The following is a 21,341-nucleotide window of genomic DNA, read 5'->3' as shown; positions in this document are numbered from 1 at the left end:
AATCGCGGGTCTGGAATGATTGTGGTGACGATGGTTGTTGGAGATTCATCGTTTCGGTTTCCATCGTTGCAGGTTAGAATATGTCCCATAAGAACATCAGTGGATTGCTCAAGCACCGAGCAAAACAATTTGGTTGAGCCGAATGGATACCAGTCAGCCAGGTGAAATCGCATGACAACAATCACAGAATATTACGCAAAGAATCCGCAGCGTCTCCAAAGCAATTCAAGACTCATGTACTCTTACTTGCTGGTCAAGTGCATTTAATGAATCTGTGAGTCAAACTGCTGCGAGGGCTGTCATATCAGCAGTCAGGGAATGGGTATCTATTCTGTATCATGGTTCGCTACTTCTTCCCTTGTCCCTGTATGAACATCATTACAAAAGGCACGCCGTGCCGAAAGCGCTGCTCATCCGGGCACAGGTATTCTCATCACATCCTTCGGGCATGTCATAAATGTTCCGCAGCTGGTGCTATCTTGCTACATATGCAGATTGAAATTATCCATCAATAGTTTCCCATGTGAAATCGCATCAACTTTACGGTCGTCGAACTACCGTTGTTCGGCAGTTAGTGCCTAAGAACGAAATCAACCGTTCTTCTCTCCCCTCAATATAGTTCAAGCACGTGCAACAGCGGGATGTTCTTGGCTGTTAATATATGCCTCCCCGATTCCCCCGATAAACCGAAGTCAGATGGGCAGACTTATAATCATTTGCTCCAAGGAAATAATAGTCCGGAGAGTCCGAAGTAGAGGTCATTTGTCCATCACATTTCGATTCTTGAAAGGTCAGCTAATGAACACCGCCACTTAATCAGACTTCAGATGTTCTTTTATGACATCCACAGCAATCAAAAGCACAAGGAACGTTAGAAAAATCTGAGGCTAGTCAGTAAAACTCGCTCAATGACAATACTGTCGAAGCCTACTCACAAGGAAGAATCCAACCCCGATGAGAAGGACTTCAAATCCTCCCGAAAGAGCTTTACCTCTCACAATGGCATTTTGATGTCTCCAGCTCCTGATACTTCCCACCAATAAAGTTGTTATTGCAGCACCTTGACATATGCAGGCCAGAGGTTTGCCAAGTACGAAGAACCCTATGAGTGGGTTTGGTGTGGGGGAATGCTGCAATCGGCTGGGTAAATATCAATACAATGATCGCGGTATGATTAAGCTCCATAGAAAACATACAATAGCTGTGCAATTGATACGCCCAACATTGACAAGGCCAGTGAAGTCCTGAGATATGCTAAGAAAGTGCGTTCGAGAGCTGTTAGAATTAGCTAATAAGTTCGTCTACGAAACGCTGAACGGGAAACATGTAGAGCAAACGATTCTTTCTATGCTGAAGCAAGAACTACTGGGTAGAAACGATACAGAACGCCAAGGCTCAATAAAAGATTCTGACAGAAAACGCAATGTACGGATTACTGGAAGAAGATGGATGAAAATAAAGTCCCAGCTAATAGAAGTCTTTCGGCCCTGAACGCCGGATTCCACAATAGGTAATATACCTTGTCATGGGTAGACGGTCTGAACCAGATCGAGAAAACGGATAAAAGGATACATACCGAGATGATCTCTACATGCAACATGGTCAACGGTTACACTGATTTGGTGTCTCCAGAACTTTGAGACATTAAAAGCCAATTGACCAAAAAATCCATCGGGTGCTGTACTACCAGGACCCAATGCATGAGTAGATGAGGCGTGTGTATAATTCTGCCTAATGTGTTCCAATTCTGAGAGTTCAGTAGATTCCCATTGATCTCTTTCTCGTGAGGGTGATTCGAGTGGGTCTTCGGGTTCTCCAATAGATTGACGGTGGTTTGATGTTTCAGCCATTATACTCGGAAGGCGCAAATGCAAGATGGTGTGCAGATACTAGAACAATTTATGGTAGGTGGGTTTCACGAACTGTAAAGATCTTGCATGGGGAATAAACAAATGGACAGACTTGAAGCAGAAAGCTTCAGATATGAAAGTAGGATTGTAGGTGGTTGATATTGTGCCTGAGTATTACTGCTAGTTGTAAGTGAGCAAGCGACCTTGAAGCTGAGAAACGAAGCAGACTCTTATCACTCCTGTCTTTCTGATGAGAGTACAAGTATCACTTGGGGTGAAGTTTGAGGTGTAAAAGAGTATGTAAAGGCACGCTTTAAGATAACAATTGATAATGCCATCGCGGTGAGAGAGACTTGTTTCTGATTATCTGATGCGGGCGAATCTCCTCGTAGTTCGAGTAGGTAATGATAATGCTAGTGGGTCTCCACTGCGGCGCTAATTGATAGGAATAGTCACATGATCCGCCGCTCATTGCTCCTCAAGCTTATCCATAACTGGTTAGTCCGAAGCGTTTGCCCGAGTATCCTCTTTGCATTGTTGTTGATGCAACTTCCCACGCTCTCACTACCTCGACGTCGATATCTAGAATTCCGACAGCAAAGCTACCATGACATTGAGATCTACACAGGAATTATCCGTCGTAAGTATCAATACATTTCCGAGTGGTCAATATAGGTTTCGGATCCGTATCTACACATCCCCAAATCTACGATCGTGCTTATGGCACAAACGAAAGCTCATTGGAGGCGAATCCGGCCCGCATGTCCGCTCTCCAGATGCAGACACGTCTCAACAGAGTATTCATCACCATGGGCTTTCAATGCAGTCTTATGGGAGATTTCGAAGAAGGGCGTGACAATACCACCTAGATGAATACACTACACTACCTAGGCGAGATCTCTGCATATTGCCTCCTGATATTCATTTCAAGCTGAAATTTTGGCGAGGATGGGTAGCATTTGCTGGAGTTGATAGAACTTCTTTACTTTTTTCTTTCTCCACTAGGATTTCTTGCATTCTGCCAGTATGGCAAGGCAATTTCCGTTAGTGTCTGTCACAAAAACCATTGCAGCAACTCGTCTTACCTTCCTAACCTGTAAGAAAATCGCTGAGCCGGTCCGCTCATACCGTTGTTGCCATTGGATTGACAGTTGCTTCTTGCCCAAGACTGAGCAAAATTGTCATTGATCTGATAGAAGCTTATTTTCACAAGGACCAGTCGCACCAACAATCCCTTGCAAGATGTGCAGGGTTGTAAGGATGGCACCAGCCTGTAGCGAACCTTACTTACACCAAATGCATATTAAATTCTATTTCAGCCATTTTCATGCATGGGACAAGTGTATCCATGCCTTTATTCGTAATATTTTATAACGTCTTATCTAATTCCCTGTGCGGCGCATGGGAAAGTCATCCGCAGAGCACCGGTTATGAGGAATATTAATTGAAACCAGCTGATCGGGTGTCGGTCTCTGGAAAGATTGATACCGAGTTGATGTGCAATGTAGGTTGCTTCTCGCGCGCTACTCTAGCGTCGAGCTCTATAAGACATCTCTTGGTTCCTTTCCGTCAAGCCATCTTAACTCTTCTTTGATATCCGGAGAATTCATTGTTCATTAGACACGCGGCACAATCCCTCTGCCTCGCCGCACGCTAGCATCAATCAATTCTTCATCCATTCGTTGATATCTAAGAGCACTTTATTATACAATCATCCATTTTAATAAATCCCCTTCAACCGTTTAACTGAAACGTCAAAATGTCAGAATCACCAGACAGTCAGATCTCTGATCCTATATTTGACAGGTTCGAAGAAGGGTCGGATATCCTCTCGAGTAGGGATACAATTGCAACACCAAACTCCGAAATGACCCCTCCCGAAAGTCCTGTGGAAAAGCACGCTATACTTGATCCTCGAACTAAATCTCGTCAGTTGGCCGCGTCCTTGTCGCTCGAAGAGCAGGTAAAGTTCCTTTGTTTTGTTGACTGCACCCTACTAATGAACTTCTCAGGTCTCTCTACTAGTGGCTGCAGATTTCTGGAGATCAAAATCAATACCTTCCAAAGGCGTACCAGCATTCAAGACATCCGATGGCCCAAATGGTATATATTCTTGTTCTCCTAAGCATTCATTGTCCCCCACGTTCGTCCGTACAACACAAAATACCTTCATGCTTTCATCCCAAATTAGTATTAATACCAACTATAGGTGCTCGTGGAGCCATTTTCAAGGCTGGAACAAAGGTTTGCTCGAATTGCCTCCATCAAGAGGAATTTTCTAACATATTCAGGCCGCATTATTTCCATGCGGTATTTCACTAGCAGCAACATGGAACACCGATCTTATTCATGAAGTTGGACAACACCTCGCAGATGAAACGAAAGCTCGATCTGCTCAGGTTTTATTGGCACCGACAGTCTGTTTACATCGCGGTCCATTGGGGGGAAGAAATTTCGAGTCTTTCTCAGAAGATCCTTACCTGACGGGAAAGCTCGCTATCGCTTACATCAAGGGGTTGCAGGAGAAGGGTATTGCTGCAACAATAAAACGTAAGACCATTTCTCTCTATGGCTTCGTCACGTGCATTTGGCTAATTGTCTACACAGATTTCGTTGCCAATGAGCAAGAGACATTCAGATTAACCATTGATTCTGTTGTGCAAGAAAGGCCTCTACGAGAATTATATTTACGACCTTTCGAGATGGCCATTCGGGAAGCTAATCCTTGGGCTGTCATGTCTTCCTATAATCTGATTAATGGTGTTCATGCAGATTGTAATTTCCACACGCTGAGGGAAATCTTAAGGGAAGAGTGGAGCTATGATGGGTAATATTATCTCCAAACTTTTATGGCACACAAGTTTACTTACAAAATTTAGTTTGGTCATGTCCGATTGGGGTGGAACGAACTCAATTGTGGAGTCCATCGAAGCAGGTTGCGACATAGAAATGCCAGTCTCAACGAAATGGCGTGGCGCAAAGGCGATCGAAGCAGTCAAAAATGGTGAACTAAGCCGAGAGGCTGTTGAGAAGGCCGCTGCAAACGTACTATATCTCGTTGAACGAACAAAGGGATCAGATATGACACCCGAAGCCCCTGAAGCTGAGGACGATAGAGAAGAAACTAGAAAATTGATTCGCCGGGCGGGGGTAGAAGGATTGACCCTACTCAAAAACAAAGATAATATCCTACCAATCAAATCCTCCCAAACAAAAGTTGCCGTCATAGGACCAAATGCCAATCGCGCAATTGCAGGAGGTGGAGGTAGTGCTAGTTTAAATCCTTACTACAACACCATACCCCTCGATAGCATCAAAGCAATCCCCGGAATAGATGTCACTTACGCCTTGGGTTGCCACACCTACAAATGGCTTCCTCTAGCAGCAGACTACTGTACCACTTCCACCGGCGCCCAAGGCGTAACTCTCGAATTTCACATTGGCGATAAATTTGAAGGAGCTCCTCGAATAATTCAACACCGCACCAACACAGATCTCTTCCTCTGGGATTCGGTTCCAGAAGAGGTAAATCCAATCTGGTCCGTCCGCGCAAAAACCATACTGACACCTACCACCACGGGCTTACACACCCTCTCCTTCTCAAGTGTCGGTCCTGGAAGACTTCTTGTAAATGGAGATGTCAAAGTCGATTTGTGGAATTGGACGGATCTGGGGGAAGCTATGTTCTCGGGATCAAAAGACATTCTCTTTGATATCTTTCTCGAAGCCAATGTTCCGGTGCAATTGGTCGCTGAAACAACAAATGAAATTCGGCCATTGTCCAAACAAGCACAAGTTAACCAAACCCATGCAACCGGCGGTTGTCGTATTGGTTACAAAGAGGCGGATGCTGAGAATTATTTGCAAAAAGCTATTGATGCGGCAAAGTCCTCCGATGTAGCAATTGTAATCGTAGGGTTAGATGCGGAGTGGGAAAGTGAGGGCTATGATCGTCAGACTATGGATTTACCGAGTGACGGAAGTCAGGATCGATTAATTGATGCAATTGTGGACGCGAACCCAAACACAATTGTGGTTAATCAATCTGGAAGTCCTGTAACGATGCCTTGGGCAAAGAAGGTTCCAGCAATCTTGCAAGCGTGGTACCAGGGGCAAGAAGCTGGAAATGCATTGGCTGATGTCCTTTTCGGATTCGAAAACCCTAGTGGAAAACTACCTGTAAGTTTTATATCCACTCGATACGTTGCATCTTTCTTTTTTATGAGTTCCTTTCCACATAACCAAAACTTCATCTAATCATTCCCCTGTATAGACAACCTTCCCAGTCCGCCTGTCAGATAACCCAACCTACCACACCTGGCCAGGCGAAAACCTCCGTTCTCTCTATGGCGAAGGTCTCTACATCGGTTATCGCCATTACGATCATCTGTCTCTCCCCCCTCTCTTCCCTTTCGGTCACGGTCTCTCTTACACTACGTTTTCTTATTCCGCTCCTACTCTCTCCTCCCAAACGTTCTCTTCCTCAAATCAAGACAGAATCACCTTAAGTCTCAACATCAAAAATACAGGACCTAGAAAAGGAAAGGAAATAGTACAACTTTATATCCACGATGTGAAGAGCAGTCTAGTTCGACCGGAAAAGGAACTGAAGGGGTTCGCGAAGGTAGAGCTTGAGGCTGGAGAAGAAAAAAGCGTTGATATTGTAATTGACAAATACGCATTGGGATACTGGGATGAATCGTTGAGAAATGGGAAAGGGCTGTGGATTGCTGAGGAGGGCGAATTTGAGGCTTGGGTTGGCGCTAGTGCAGAAGATATCAGGTATGTGGAACTTTTTTTGGCTTGTGTTCTTATTTGTAGTATTTTGGGGTGCGTGTGCTAATGATCTTCTAACTATTTGTAGACAAAAAACCTCGTTTGAGGTCAAGGAGTCTTTTACTTGGATTTTCTAATTGGGTCGTATCGGATGGGGAGATATACGAGGGAAACGTGACAGAAGAGAGAGGAAGGAAAGAAGAATCCAATCGATAGTAGAATATCTACAAATGGTAGAATGGCAGAAGTATAAGGAGTTGGAAGAGAGCAAATATGGAAGAAGACTGGAAAGGGAGTTTTTTTCAGTTTATTCCCAAGTTTTATGCATGCAATAGCGCATAATTACAGGTTCAATCGGCTTTTTTTCAAACACAATGCAATTAATTACTAGCACTGTGAAATTTTCTCCGGATTACTGTGTTGAGTTCATCTCTCTGTTTGCTTGCTTGCTTTCTTGCACTATCCACCTTCTTATTCATACTCATGTCTCACGACTCACAGATTATATTTCAAACAATAAGTATCCACAAGCATAGGTACACAGAAATTCATTGATCTTTCCTCAGTCGAATGAATACATATAACCCAAAAAATCAAAATGTGAAAGCTCCAATCAATTGCTTGCTAGCTTGTGCTACTAGCACTATGTACTACCACTGCTGTATTTCTGAATATTGTCCTTCATTATCTCCAACAAGGCAACCTGGTGGACGACCTCCTCGGGAAATTTTCCTTTGACGATTCTCACCATTTCTTCCGTAACTCTCAATTTTATTCCTTGCTTTCTAAATAATAACGTGAGAGCTCGTATCGCCAATGGCGTTGCACTTGTGACCATCTTCACTATCTCTTCTGTGACCTCCATATCTGCCCCTCGTTTCTCAAGTAACTGCATCATTATATCAGTACGCGGCCCTAATCTCGAACGTAAATCCTTGTCATAGTCTCGGTTTTTTGCTACTACTTTGATAGCCTCTGGTGTAATATTGATATCTGCTCCTCGAATTTCAAGTAATACTCTTGTCAATCGTGGCCCCTGATGTTTATTCCTCACTGCCGCAATCACGATTTCCTCTATAAGAGGCATACTCGCCCCTCGCATTTCAAATAATACTCTGAATATTCCAGGAACTCCATAATGGTTCTGTGTACTGCATATATTGATTATGATTTCCTCCCTGATAAATATATTCGCCTTTTGTTTTGCGAATAACTTTTTGATAATATCTGCTCCACAATGTCTATTCCTCTTTCTTTCAACAGGATGAGAATCTTTCGATCGTCTCTTTCGGGTCTGAATATGGCCTTCACTAATTTTTCCGTCACTGAAACGCTATCCCTTCCAAGGCCGAGCAAAAGTTTGAGCATTCTTCCATCGAGATACTCTACTACTAGTATCATGATCTTTTCTTCAATTCGACTATTACTTCTGATTCCATTCAATAATTCTGTCCTGAAACCCCGCAGATTTTCGGCTCTGGACGGTCTAGAAAGGACTTCTTCGTCTATATAAGCCCTTGCAAGTCCCATTTTACTATTTAAAGTATCTTGATGGCATCTACCTTGGAGATCTTGCCTGGTCGTTATCACCTCCAAAAGCAGGTTTTCCGCCATCTTCCAACGATTAGAGCTCCAGTATACTGACGCCAGTGCCCCTTGTAATGATAAGATATGTATATTGTCTATTCCAAACAATTTCCCATATTTTTTGATATCTTTTTTAAGCTTGGCTTCTACCATTACATGGTCCCCAGTGTCTTTTAGAATCAGTGCCACTTCAAATGATCTCATTGATTTGATCGCATTGGTCTTCAAATAGTCTGGAACTAAAGAATTGATCTCTATTTGTGGCAATTGGGGTGCCAAAGAATGCTGTGCCGGCATTGATCCCCATTGCCACACAAGTAGAAAGTCATGTGAGTAATCAGGTGTTGAAGACATAGATAATTGAAACGAGGTGTGTTTATGTGTTTGTTGCCTTAGAGTGACTGCAATCATAATTATACCAAAATGATCTTCGGATGCTCTCATAATAGTTGGATTTGAAGCGCCATCCAGAAGGCAAACAATATAATTTTTCCGAATGGATCGTGCAGAAGCTTGGAGTGTCCAATGTGCCCCATAATTCTTGCAGTACTGGAGCGATAGTGGCCTGTCGTTAAATGTAACTTCTATGTACTGTGCAGGATATCGATTTATGCCATTCCTTATCGAGGATACATGTCCTAGAACATGGCCACTACTCTTGATTACCGCCGCTTCTCTGTCATCCCAAACATCTATAGACACACTTTTGTGAAGGATGAACTTGACAAGCCGTCGAAAAAGTGTCTCCCATGAAATTGTGTAATCAGGTAATAACTCCGGCGAGCTCAACTGATCAGAGCACATACGAAGTAAGGCATACACTTTATTGTGACGTACTGTAGCCTTGTGGTTATGATACATATCGATCAGCTCACCTAGAGAGAGGTCGCCTAGTGCACTCGAGTTATACTTTGGACGGAAAATCGACCGTCTTATCAAGCGGATCGTTGGAAGGATCCAACTTTTTAAATCCGAATAACCGTTGAGTAAACTTTCAAGTTTACTAACACCTGAGCAAAATGTATACCCGTTCATCTCCGCTGAACCACAGATGATCAGGATACTTCGGGCCAAACCGACCTCCTGGAGAACCTACAAGATTTCCTGCTAGCTTGTTCGCGTATTCCCCCATGGTGAGGATTTGCAACAGTTGAAATTCCTTGATGCTTTTCATTGATTTGTTACGATCAAACCACTCAGTGCATTCAAACGAGCTCGGACGTCTAACCAATCTGGAAAATCCAAACTACTTGGGATCTTCGGCCGACTGGGGATACTCAAAATATTTGGAATATTGAGACCACTGGCATATTTCAGTATATCCAAACAAATGAAACACCTCGGAGAAATGGGAACTCCCATATGTAATTTGCTATTCCGACTCCCACTCTCAAATGTATCGGTAATTGTAAACTAACATACCCAGATGCGCTGAAACCATGGTCTTTTAAGCAACTCAAGGATCGGTTCATCACTATCCCTAATGGCCAATGGTCCTGTAGGCTTTTCGTTCTCATCGTCTGCCGCAGCTCGTATACTTTCAAAAGCCATATCACTATCATCTGCAGCTTCTCCGAAATAGACAATTACTCGGTTTGCTTGGCCATAGATCCTCGCCATCAATTGAATCTGAAGACCTTTCTCTTGGTCATCTTGCTGATTGATGCAAAGAGCATCTACCCATATGACTCGTTCAAGATTGTGATTTCGAAGACGTCGTAAAGCTGCATGCAGATTCGCTGTGATGGAGAGAGAATTCCCATTTATATATATAAAATGTGGAGGGTCATCGAAGCTACCCCATACGTACGACAAAGCTTCGTATAAATGTGATTCCTTGCCCGACTCTTAGAGAGAATAGTTGTGAAGTTGGCCCTGTAGAGCAGCGGTTTCGTCTCTATTGGGTATCAAAGACAGTAGGCGAATAGTGCTGGAATCAACTGGAGGTAAGCTAGCATAGCTAAATGGAGGCATGCTGAAGACAAGCCTTGGAAACTAAAGAACTGGACTCGATTTATTAGTTGTGAAAGTAGAATATAGCAAATGTTATCTTTTGAGTGTGTGCAAGGCTGGGACTGTAGAAGCAGGCGTTGTAGAAGCAGACGTTGCATATGGCAGCCCGATCCTAAGGCAGGCTCGGCAGGCTAAATACGATAACGCATGACTTATTAGTCCTATCAGTCGAAGTTCATGGTTCATTGAGCCTCCAACTTTTGACTGGTAGAATAGCAAGCTGACCAAGGTTGCTCTTGTGGTTTGAATGTTGTGCATAATGCTAGTTGGAAGAGTGGATGGATGAAGGAAAACGAGAATGTAGTATATTTTTAAAAGATAATAAGTATTAAGCACTAAAATATTCGCAGCAATGCCGTGTCGTGGAAGATGTTCCTCTCTTGTTGATGCCTCACTTGATTTGGCTATTGAGAGCAGACAGCAGCAGTTCTACTGATCGAAATTGAGATTGAGATGACATAATCATGAGAAAGGGTACTGAACGGGAAGGAGCGCGGGGTAGTAGATTAGTCTTCAGCCTAAGGTATTAAGTAAGGTATTAGGTAATACATTTGCAAGATAACACGATGGAATAAATATTCTTTCCTCAGTAGTAGATATAGTAACTAGTTAGATATAGTAGATATAATCCATATAATCCATATAATCCATATAATCCATATAACTGGTGAACCCATATAACCCATATAATCCATAATACAAATCCACCGCTACCGCTACCTCGGTTCTAACCAGGCTCATACCACGCATACCTCGCCACCCTCAGAATTGGAACCCAAATCCGATATTTGTATCCAGTAATACTGATAAGCAGTAACGTTATACGTGCACCAGGAATTTCAGGGGACTTTTACTCTCATACCTTACGCCCAGATAAGATATGATCGACAAGCTCGCCATTCCATTTCTCCACAAGATCATCGATATCACCAGCATCACATGACTTCACCTCTCTATCTCGCATCGTACTGGAATGTCCAGATTCCAACCCACATGTTAATCCAAATATATACCCGACTGATCAGCACTGTGGACCCCTCTTTAGAACTTAGCAGACAGACCCTCTCTCGACCCTCTCGACCCTCTCGACCCTCTCGACCCTCTTCGATCCTCTCCTCTTTGAGACCCTTTCGGCAACTAAAAAAAATCGATTTCAAAAGCTCTACGGGAGCGGGACGGGTACACTCCGCACTTTATTGAGCCCATTTTCACACTGGCGAAAAAAAAAAGGGATACGATCTTTCGTATAGTCATCGCTTTGGATCACAGCGTAAAGGTTATCCTAGGTATCGAGAGACTGGGGGGCTGATAGACTGCGGGACTGATAGACTGCGATGAGAGCCCAAAAGACTGGGCTGAGGGGCTGATAGCTTCTTCCGACTCGAAAAGGAGGGTCAGGGAACACTCGCTATGACTATGACTTATTGGCATGGCCACCCACCACACGATGAAAACGGATCTGATATTCAGCCCTGGTTAAACCTTAAGAAATTCTCGTAAAAGGCCACGAAATCATATACACCGAGGTAGGGGGGCGGGTTGTGTGTGTTGGTATATGTCTTGCAGTGTATGCACACAGCTGCGTGGCTATGGAGCGGGTATATTGGCTCTTTCAATCTTTGCGTGAGGTGAAGGGAGGGCGGGAGTCCGAGTGAGTCCAAAGTTCTTGATCTGGAATCTAGATTGCTTGTCAGGCGTCTGTCCGGGCTGTCTGGGTACTACCTAGCACTCAAATCGTTTCTCAAACTTCACTTCAACCTGACTCTACATGTACATGGGAGATTTTCCACTCCAGACTTCACATTCACAGTACACCGGCCCAAATGCATATATGCTCGGTACTAACACCAGAACAAGGAAGGATACACAAGAACTTCCAGTCGATAAAAGACCAAATGTATATTACTCGAGCGAATCAAAATAATTAAATCCATCTCCCTTTCTCCGCTATTTTTTTTCCTTCTGTTCCAAATGCTTCTAGTCTCGAGTCTAGGTCGATAAAAAAGCATCAAGCTTGTTCTAACGCCGGTTTAGTCCATTTTCAAAATCCGGATTCAGCCATCCAACCACCCAGCGAAAACAAACTCGAATGTGAAATTTTGTTTCCTTTTTCCTCCTTGATCAATTGATTTTCCCTATCAATCTAGTCTACCCGTCGTTGCGAACATCAGCGTTTTGAAACCAGCCCGTATACCTATGCACCTAATCCTGTGCACGATAAAATCAATTGATAGTCGTCTCGAATTGACGTGGCGACAGCCTCAAAAGCCCTACTCTACCACCTACTATCATCAGCAAAATGACGTCTTAGCGGCGTGAGATCACAGAGAATTTGCGAAGAGTGAAGACCTACACTCGACGAGAATATTGAATGCGATCGCGAGATTGGGGGAAGTTTGGATGCCTTGACAGAAACCACAAACAAATATTGCGCCGCGTCGTCCCTCTACAATCATGGCTGTCGACAACCACCCTACCCACATCGACCTCCCTCCTTCCCTGGTATCGCCAAACGAAACCCAGAAAGGTACTCCAGTTTCCGACTATGAGCGACCGATGTCACCTTTACATATGCCTCCTGGGCAAATTGATGGATTGGATGCTTTGAAAGCCCAAGAATACATGAATGGGCGACGGGGATCCGGTCAAAGTAGCAATTTGCATCTACACATACCGGGAATGGTTTCACCTGCTGATGTAGCATTTTCGGCTATGCACTATCTGCCATACCCTGCAATTGTTCTGAATGGCTCCAAAACGGTGGTACTCGCGAACGAAGCCACGGCGAGGCTACTGAGTGTAAATGATGGCGAAATTGAAGAAGAAGAAGAAGAAGATCAACAGCCGGCGGAACGATACAAAGGTCAAACCCTTGCCCAATTGGGCATTGACATGATGTCAGATCTCAAGCCGGTATGGGTTACTTGGGATATGTTTTTAGATAGTCTGGGCGACGAAATCAATGTCCATGCCAATGCACAAGAAATGGTATCCTCGGAATGTGAAGGAGATGTGACACCGACCGCAGAAAGAGCCGATCCTCAGAATCGATTTACGATGGATGCTGAGAAGAAGACATCGATGGTTCACGATGCGGTGGTGGAAGTTGTCATCACAGCTGGGTCGATCACAGCATCAACTTTTGCAGGACGTACAGCTAAGAAAATGGCAGATAGACGTAAGTATGCTTGTGAAATTTTTGCTTCATGCGTTCGGCTGTTTCAATTTCCGGGTTTTTCTGAAGGCCGTCTTACTGCTCGATATTGAAACATGACAATCGGCTCGGAATGTTCTTCTTCTAGGATATCAAGCTAACAGAATGCAGATTCCTATGCCAAGATGATCATTAGTATTTTCGAGATCGAAGATGAAAAATACTTCCTATTGACCTTCACGAGTACAGAAACTGCTCAGTCTAAGATACCTAGCCCGAAGCGGAGCTCAAGAAAGATTCACAACCCTAAATTTGGGTTAAGTTCTAGCAACGGCTCCAAATCTTCGAGCTCTCTATCACATTCAACCCCATCGTCCGCAAGTTCTGAGCACGGTTCCAATCATGATTCAAGTCAGGGATCTAGTGGCTCTTCTGCGATTACTAGTCCCACGAATGCACCCATGTCATCTTCTCCATTTCCACCTTTGGGTCCTCCATCTCGCGTGAATAAATCAGGAGCCCCATCAATCTTACAGAAAGTAATTGTGTTGAAAGATGCACTGTTGGATAATACAGAAGTTCCTATTCTGGCCATGTGGAAGGATGAAAGCTTGACGATACCGAATAAAGCTGCAAGGAGATTGTTTGCCAGAGAAGCCGACATGTCAAACGTCAAAAATGGTATGACTGTGTAACTCTTGAGATTTTGGTGGCAATTCTAACAATTCCACAGGGTTTGATTTGGTCCAGAAGTGGCATTGCTATAACCATGATTTTACGGAGGCTCTAGATCCGGCAGAATATCCCATTTCAATTCTCGTCAGAACACAAACACCATTTTCTAGCCGGTTGCTCGGATTGTATGACCCTGATACTGGGAATAAGATTCTATATGATTGTTTAGGTATGCAGAGTCCCTCGAGAATAACAAGAAATGTAGTTGACCCTTTTTGCAGGAGAAGCGGTTCGAGATCCAGACACCGGCGAGTTCTTGGCTGGCATCGTTACTTGTAGGGACATCACAGCTGTGACACAACAGATTGCCGAAATTAAAGAAGCCGATGAGCAGAGATTTCAAATAATCTGTGATAGTATGCCGCAGCTCATTTGGACCACCACTCCCGATGGTATGCATGACTGGTTTAGTCAGCGTTGGTATGACTACACGGGTTTAACCGTTGAAGAATCTCTGGGTGAGGGTTGGAAATTGCCATTCCATCCGGAGGATATGGCTTTGACAAAGAAACGTTGGCTGCATTGTCTAGAGACTGGCGATCCCTATACCACCGAATATCGTTGCAGAAAATACGACGGAGAATGGCGATGGATGCTTGGACGAGCTGTTTGTATGAGAAACAAAGATACTGGCAAAATCGAAAAATGGTATGGAACATGCACGGATATCCATGAAGCTGTCATGTCGAGATTCGAAGCTAAACGACTTCGTCAACAATTATTGTCCGTCATTACACATGCTCAAGTTACACTGTTCTCAGTAGATCGACATCGCAAAATTAACCTCCTCGAAGGCTCTTTCATATGGGATCTTGACAGCGATGTAGGATCTAGCGATGAGAGCGTTACCGGTAGTGGTAAAGCCAGGGGAAGCGATTATATCGGAAAGAATGTTTATGAAGTCTTCTCGCACCCCAATAATCAAAGGCAACGACACGATATGATTCCTTCTTCACTACAGCCAATTGAGGATATATTGACTGGAAAGACAATGGAAGATATGCAGGAGCACGTGATTGACAATAGATGGTATCGAACAAAATTCGTTCCCGTGTTGGGTAAAAAAGACGGGGGCGGCCACATCAATGAAGCGTTCATTGATGGCGTTATTGGATTATCTATGGATATTACAGAGATTAAGGATCGAGAAAACGACCTCCAGATGCAAGAAAGAGAGAATACAAGACTTCTCGCCAACGAGGCAGCTGCCAAAGAAGCAAGTCGTTTGAAGAGTCAGTTCCTCGCCAACATGAGTCACGAAATCAGAACACCCATCGCGGGGGTAATTGGAATGGCAGAACTTTTGACTGATATGAATCTCGATGAAGAACAACAAGAGTGTGCTGAAAATATTCAACGTTCTGCCAACGCACTTCTTACAGTCATCAACGATATTTTGGATTTCTCAAAGGTTGAATCTGGCCGATTAGATATTGAAGAAGTCCAGTTCTCTTTATCAGTTGTGGTCCGAGATGTTAGCAAAATGTTGGGATTTGCCGCCGAACGAAAGAATCTAATGTTTGAATCTAACATTGCTGTCGGGGTTGAAAGAGATCTGATCGTTATGGGTGACCCAGGTCGCGTTCGTCAGATCATCACGAACCTCCTTACGAATAGTATCAAATTCACCAGTGAAGGAAGAGTCAAATTTTCGGTGGTCAAAGAAAAAGAAGATGCAGATACTATTGAAGTGAAGTTTGTAGTTGAAGATAGCGGTATTGGAATTGAAGAGGAAGTACGAAAACGCCTTTTCAAACCTTTCAGTCAAGCAGATTCATCAACGGCACGAAGATTTGGTGGCACAGGTCTAGGCCTCACGATCAGTAAAAATTTGGTGGATTTGATGCATGGTAGAATCACTCTGGAATCCTCTTTGGGACAGGGTACAACGGCGACTTTCTGGATCCCATTCAACAAACCACAGTATCACGAAGGAAACGTCTTGATTGATATTGGAAGTTTGCCAGATCGTTTGCAGTCTGAGATGAGTGTTTCTTGTGGTAGCTCGGATTATGATGTTGGCCCATCGCCTCAAAAGAATGCATGGGAATTGTCTAAACATCATCGGTCTGTTAGCATGACACCTCCTGTTGTGTCAGAGCTAGACATGTCTTCTGCTGATAGGGCAAATGTTAAAGTTCTTGTTGTTGAGGACAAGTAAGAGGAGTTCACATTGAGATAAAGGTCTCCGTGCTAACATGTTATACAGCGCCATCAATCAACAGATTGCCTTGAAAACTATTCGGAAATTGGGCTTTTCCCCTTCCGCTGTCTGGAATGGAAAGGAAGCTCTTGACTATCTTCTAGCGGCAGATTCTCCAAATCCACCTCATCCAAAGCCAGATATCATTCTGATGGATGTACAAGTGAGTTACCCATGGCTGCCCCAAGCTTCCTTCCACTTGAAGGGCTTTGCACTAATAAATTACAGATGCCAATCATAGACGGATATCGCGCCACGCATATATTACGCCATCATTCCCCTTATAGATACTCGGCATGTGATATCCCAATCGTAGCCATGACGGCGTCAGCCATTCAAGGCGATCGCGAAAAGTGCCAAAAAGCCGGCATGGATGATTACCTGGCGAAACCTGTCAAGGGGAAAACATTGGAGAAAATGTTGGTGCGATGGGCGATTAACAGGAGAGTGCCGAAGACGAAAGGTGAGGTTGATGACGAGGGTAGTGATTGTGCGGAGGTGGATAATGAGAATTGTGCGAAGAGGAGTGCAAAATCGAAGTATGTTCTTCTGCCTTCCCATATTTTCTCTTCACACTTTCATCTCTTTAGAGAAGTTTCACCCCCTGTAGAAATAGAAAGCCAGGCATGATATTGACGCTCAAGCTCTAGATTTGACCGACGCGCCTCAACGAGTACCGCTCGCAATCGTTCATCAAAATCCATAGACAAGGGCGAGAAGCACGTGCTTAGATCCCCAACATCTTTACAAGCCCCTAAGAAAACCTATCAATCACATTCCCAAACATCCAGACCCGAAGTCGACTCAAAACCAGTCGATACAACGAAACAATCCAAAGATTCAGCCAGGTCACTCCTCGAACATTCCCGTCCCACGCAAAGCGAGCGCAATAATTCCCATCGTCTGACACTCCCGCAGCCAGAGGACGAAGGAGAAAGGGCTGCGAGAAGAGAGGGTTTTGAGGAGAAAGCGAAAGAGTTAAGAGATGAAAAGTTAGTCTCGGCCGCTGGTGATGAGCATGGTGACATTCACATTCATGGGCATGGGCATGGAGAACCAATAGGACTGGGGGTAGGCGAAATAGCAGCAAAACCACAAAAACTAACAGTAGAAAATGTGGGGAGGTTGGAAAGACAAGAAAATGAAGAAATGGAAATTGCTGCAAAATTGGACTTTGGATTTGGGAATAGACATTCAAATGCGAATCAAAAGGCGGAACAAAATGGACATGACGAGACGGGAACAACTGGAAAAGAATCAGGCAGGGTATTGAGTGTAGCCAGGGGCGACAGTATGGAGGTTTTGGGAGATACGTTAATGGGTGATTCCAGTTGTGAAGATTCGAGTAGGGGAGGTACACAAACGCCAAGTTCGATGATGATTGCGGATAGGAGGGCATTTGAGAGTCCGGGTGTGATGGAGAGTGGGGCTATTGGAGATTACTTGGGGGCAAACAAGAGCAATGACAATCAAAATGAGAATGCAGAAGAGAGAAAGAACAGCAAGGATAGCAAATCAAGCCGTCCAAGTGTAGGAAGGCGATGGATGGACAGTGAGGTTACTGTGCGGGGGTCAGCTACAGAAGAGTCCTAGATGACAGTTCAACTTTGAAACTAGATGGGTGGACTGGTAAGGTGGCATTGCCAGTGGAATGATATATGATAAGATATTTCAGAGAACTGCACATCAGGATCGAGAAGGGAATAATAAATGAAGCGAGGCGTTTTGGTATTGGGCTTTGGCACTGCATGGTATACGGTATTGCATTATATAGGGTGGTATTCAGTTTGCATTGGGCCAGTTGATTGAGTCTGGTAATGGTTATATACATATATCCTGGATGGTTGAAGGGGAGGGGTATGGAGGAATGGATACACACACACAGGTTGATAATTGGATTGTAAGATATCAGGAGCACTAGTCGAATAGCTGTGTATACTGTGGTTTGAATAGGAAGGTCGGAAAAGTTGGAATTCGAGATTTATGATACATACTTGTTCATGGTGTTTAAGTATTGTATGGTACATAAAGTACACAGGCACACATATCCTACATGCTCTGTAAATACATCTCACTCAGTACGTCTAAATCTCGAGCAGTCAATTCAAACCATAGCTCAGCTTAGTGTTAATTGTTATTGTGTCTCGGGGGCGCGAGATTTGCACTACACGATTTCATTCTGAATTTTTAATTTTGATTGTGATGGATTTGTAGAATAAAGTATAACCAGATTGTTAGTACTTGTTTGTTGGAGAAAATAAATCTCGAAAATTGAATCATAGATTTTCTTTTTTCCAAATAATTATCAATGATTTGAAATCCTTCGAATTTAAAGTTCTAGATTCTTTTTTATTTACGACTAGCACTGCTAATAATATATATATAAATAAAATAATTCATATTATAAGCTTTTCCTCGGTCCTCTCGAGTTTAAAAATAATAGCGAGTTTACATGCATTATACTCTTTATAATTGTTTTGAATACTCGTGTAGAATCAATAGCTATACTTATATTACACAGGCTTTAGAATACTAAAAGCTAGAGAGAGAAACTTAAATTATGAATTTTGAAATCATTTAGCTTTTTAAAATGATGGTTTATATATTAGTTTAAATATAACAAAGTCATGTCTCTTCTTTTGATTATTTGGAAAAATAGTTATAAATGTAACTTTAAATGTAAATATAAATCTAATATATATATATGCAAAATGCACATTATTGTTATCATTTAACTCTTATTTAAATAGATGCTAAATATGCTATTAAGCCTAAGCAATAAATCTACTAAACTTATAGCCCTGTGAATCTATCTATTAGGTATCGATGGAAAAGAATTTTTGCACCAAGAACCCGTAGATTTTTTTTTATTTTTTGAAGGATTTTAATAGATTTGAATTCGTCCAACTTTCTAATTGTAATACATATATTATAGAGAAGCCGTATTTTATATAATAACTTTATTAAAAAACATTCTCGCATTAAGTAGGCAATTATTTTTATAATTCAATGATCATCGGCTTTTTATGATTTACATGTGTATACATATACTTTATATTTAATAAGAAAATTTAAAACAACTTTTTAACTAGCTTTATTTCGATTAATAAAACTAATAAATAATTAATAAAATTATATCAGCGTATTTTAAGTAATGGATATTTTTGGGGTTTTTGTCAATAAATTCAAAGACTACTTACTTTTCGAGTCTAAGATTTTTTATAAATAATAATATTGGTCTAGTAAAGTGTGATTCATGAATCTATTCTATCCTATGTAAAGAAAACACTTGATATTATTATAAAAATATTCTTTTTGAAATAGATACTGAATCTTTTGATTTTGTGACTTTCGAATAAATGTGAATTCCTTGAAATAATGATATAATATCATATACTATTCTTAATAAATGTAGTAATTATAATGAAGTTTTTGAAGAATATAACAATAGAAATGTAAATTTAACAAGTAAAGTAATACTAAAAAGGAGAAGAGTAAACATGCTTAATAACTCAACACTTGTTTGAACAATAAAATAAAAAAATCATTGAAAAACTGTTGAAAAATATATTCCAGAAAAGATTATTCTTTAATCTAGTTTTTGGAATAGTTATAACTTTTGTTAAATCATTAATTTCATCTATAATATAAATAATAATGATAGATCATTTTGAATGTAATATACTCTACTGTTTTTAAATATAATAATTAAAAAATCATTTTCAAAAACATTAACATTTTCAATAATTCAAAATGTAATTATTACTAGTAAGAGAGATTATTTAGTAGAGTTGAGTTCTTACATAATTTCAAAATCTTATTTTTCTATTAATAAAACCAGATTAAATATTTATGTTTGATATATACAGTCTTGATGTCATTATTAATAACTTTTTTCGCGGCCCTTTGTAGCTTAAAACATTAACAGACATGCTAATATTCTCTGTAATTAATTTTTATATATCTCAAGATTTCTATTTATACTTGTATTTTCTAGATATATAGCTTTTAAAACTTTAAAATTTCTCTAAAATATTTTGATTATTCTTTTATTTAAATTTAAAGTTTGAAGTTAAATGAACATGTTAATTAAATGAAATAAATTCAAAGCTTTTTGGAACTCAGAATACATATTTAAATCTAAATCTAACTTTGAGTATATATATATCAATATCAATATAAATTTACATTTTTCATTTACACTTTGACTTAAACTCGAAGACGAATATTATGACGACTAAAAACTGTTCTATTCATAAAGTCTAAAAGAAACTAGTGAATTTAGAACTATTTGAAATCTTGAATTTTGAATTTGAATTTGAATTTAAATTTGAAACTATTCAGAAATAAAGATTTAAGAATATCAAAGATTCTGAATTTGTAAGTTGAATTTAAAATCAAATCTAGAATATCTTTTAATTAGTTATAAGACTGTTGAAATAACGCTTTTCAGAAGCTTTTGATTTAATAACTTATTGAATTTCCTTCAATATAATCTTAGGGATTATTTATGATATAATTATTGTGTTGATATTCTACCTAATATTTAATATAAAATATTCATAATTTTCTTTTTGATTATCTAGTTTTCAATTCCAAAAAATGTTTTTAAGTTATTCAAATTAGAAAAATTATATAATTAAGTAACTATAAATGCAAAAAAGTATTAAAATGATTAGTGAACATCTGTTGTTATTTTAAATAATAGAAAGCTGAGAGAAAGAAAGCTTGTATAATATAATGGAGATTTTGAATTTAACTACTTCGTGCTTATGATAATTAATCAGATTTTTATTACATTTTATTTTTTATATAACTGAAATAATATATTATATATAAATATATCATAGTTCTAGATTTATTAAAATGTCAAAAAAAAAGTGATTGTTAATAGAACTAATGTGGTATATCAGTGCGTGTATTATATTAGTATATGTATTATTCATTTTATATATAAAATTCATTTATATATAATTGTGCACTTTCTTTATTTATAGATTAAAATTTCTGAAAATTTAATACA

The 21,341-nt window shown here is 40.9% G+C and overlaps 5 protein-coding genes across 5 annotated transcripts; 2 read left to right on the top strand and 3 right to left on the bottom strand.

Annotated features, from left to right (window-relative positions):
* Positions 1 to 250: 250 nt before the first annotated feature.
* Positions 251 to 2,245, bottom strand: BCIN_05g07280 (hypothetical protein). Its single transcript, XM_024693191.1, has 4 exons — positions 1,577 to 2,245; positions 1,197 to 1,275; positions 936 to 1,140; positions 251 to 881 (listed from the first exon to the last, which is right to left on the bottom strand). The coding sequence occupies exons 1-4, from the start codon at positions 1,848 to 1,850 to the stop codon at positions 813 to 815; spliced, it is 627 nt and encodes a 208-aa protein (XP_024548976.1). The 5' UTR covers positions 1,851 to 2,245; the 3' UTR covers positions 251 to 812.
* A 176-nt stretch (positions 2,246 to 2,421) lies between these two features.
* Positions 2,422 to 7,019, top strand: BCIN_05g07270 (hypothetical protein). The gene is made up of 8 exons (XM_024693190.1): positions 2,422 to 3,813; positions 3,863 to 3,953; positions 4,060 to 4,094; positions 4,142 to 4,400; positions 4,458 to 4,677; positions 4,730 to 6,029; positions 6,124 to 6,632; positions 6,715 to 7,019. The coding sequence occupies exons 1-8, from the start codon at positions 3,610 to 3,612 to the stop codon at positions 6,761 to 6,763; spliced, it is 2,667 nt and encodes an 888-aa protein (XP_024548975.1). The 5' UTR covers positions 2,422 to 3,609; the 3' UTR covers positions 6,764 to 7,019.
* Positions 7,020 to 7,225: 206 nt separating this feature from the next.
* BCIN_05g07260 (hypothetical protein) lies at positions 7,226 to 7,771 on the bottom strand. Its single transcript, XM_001545753.2, has one exon. The coding sequence runs from the start codon at positions 7,726 to 7,728 to the stop codon at positions 7,270 to 7,272; it is 459 nt and encodes a 152-aa protein (XP_001545803.2). The 5' UTR covers positions 7,729 to 7,771; the 3' UTR covers positions 7,226 to 7,269.
* BCIN_05g07250 (hypothetical protein) lies at positions 7,772 to 10,645 on the bottom strand. The gene is made up of 2 exons (XM_024693189.1): positions 9,636 to 10,645; positions 7,772 to 9,305 (listed from the first exon to the last, which is right to left on the bottom strand). The coding sequence occupies exons 1-2, from the start codon at positions 9,831 to 9,833 to the stop codon at positions 7,791 to 7,793; spliced, it is 1,713 nt and encodes a 570-aa protein (XP_024548974.1). The 5' UTR covers positions 9,834 to 10,645; the 3' UTR covers positions 7,772 to 7,790.
* Positions 10,646 to 12,134: 1,489 nt separating this feature from the next.
* BCIN_05g07240 (hypothetical protein) lies at positions 12,135 to 18,586 on the top strand. Its single transcript, XM_024693188.1, has 7 exons — positions 12,135 to 13,404; positions 13,552 to 14,061; positions 14,114 to 14,284; positions 14,337 to 16,272; positions 16,325 to 16,481; positions 16,547 to 16,857; positions 16,969 to 18,586. The coding sequence occupies exons 1-7, from the start codon at positions 12,681 to 12,683 to the stop codon at positions 17,909 to 17,911; spliced, it is 4,752 nt and encodes a 1,583-aa protein (XP_024548973.1). The 5' UTR covers positions 12,135 to 12,680; the 3' UTR covers positions 17,912 to 18,586.
* The last annotated feature ends 2,755 nt before the right edge of the window (positions 18,587 to 21,341 follow it).

The sequence above is a fragment of the Botrytis cinerea genome, chromosome 5, assembly GCF_000143535.2.
Source record: "Botrytis cinerea B05.10 chromosome 5, complete sequence".
NCBI lineage: Eukaryota > Fungi > Ascomycota > Leotiomycetes > Helotiales > Sclerotiniaceae > Botrytis > Botrytis cinerea.
This window is presented reverse-complemented; position numbering and strand designations above follow the sequence as displayed.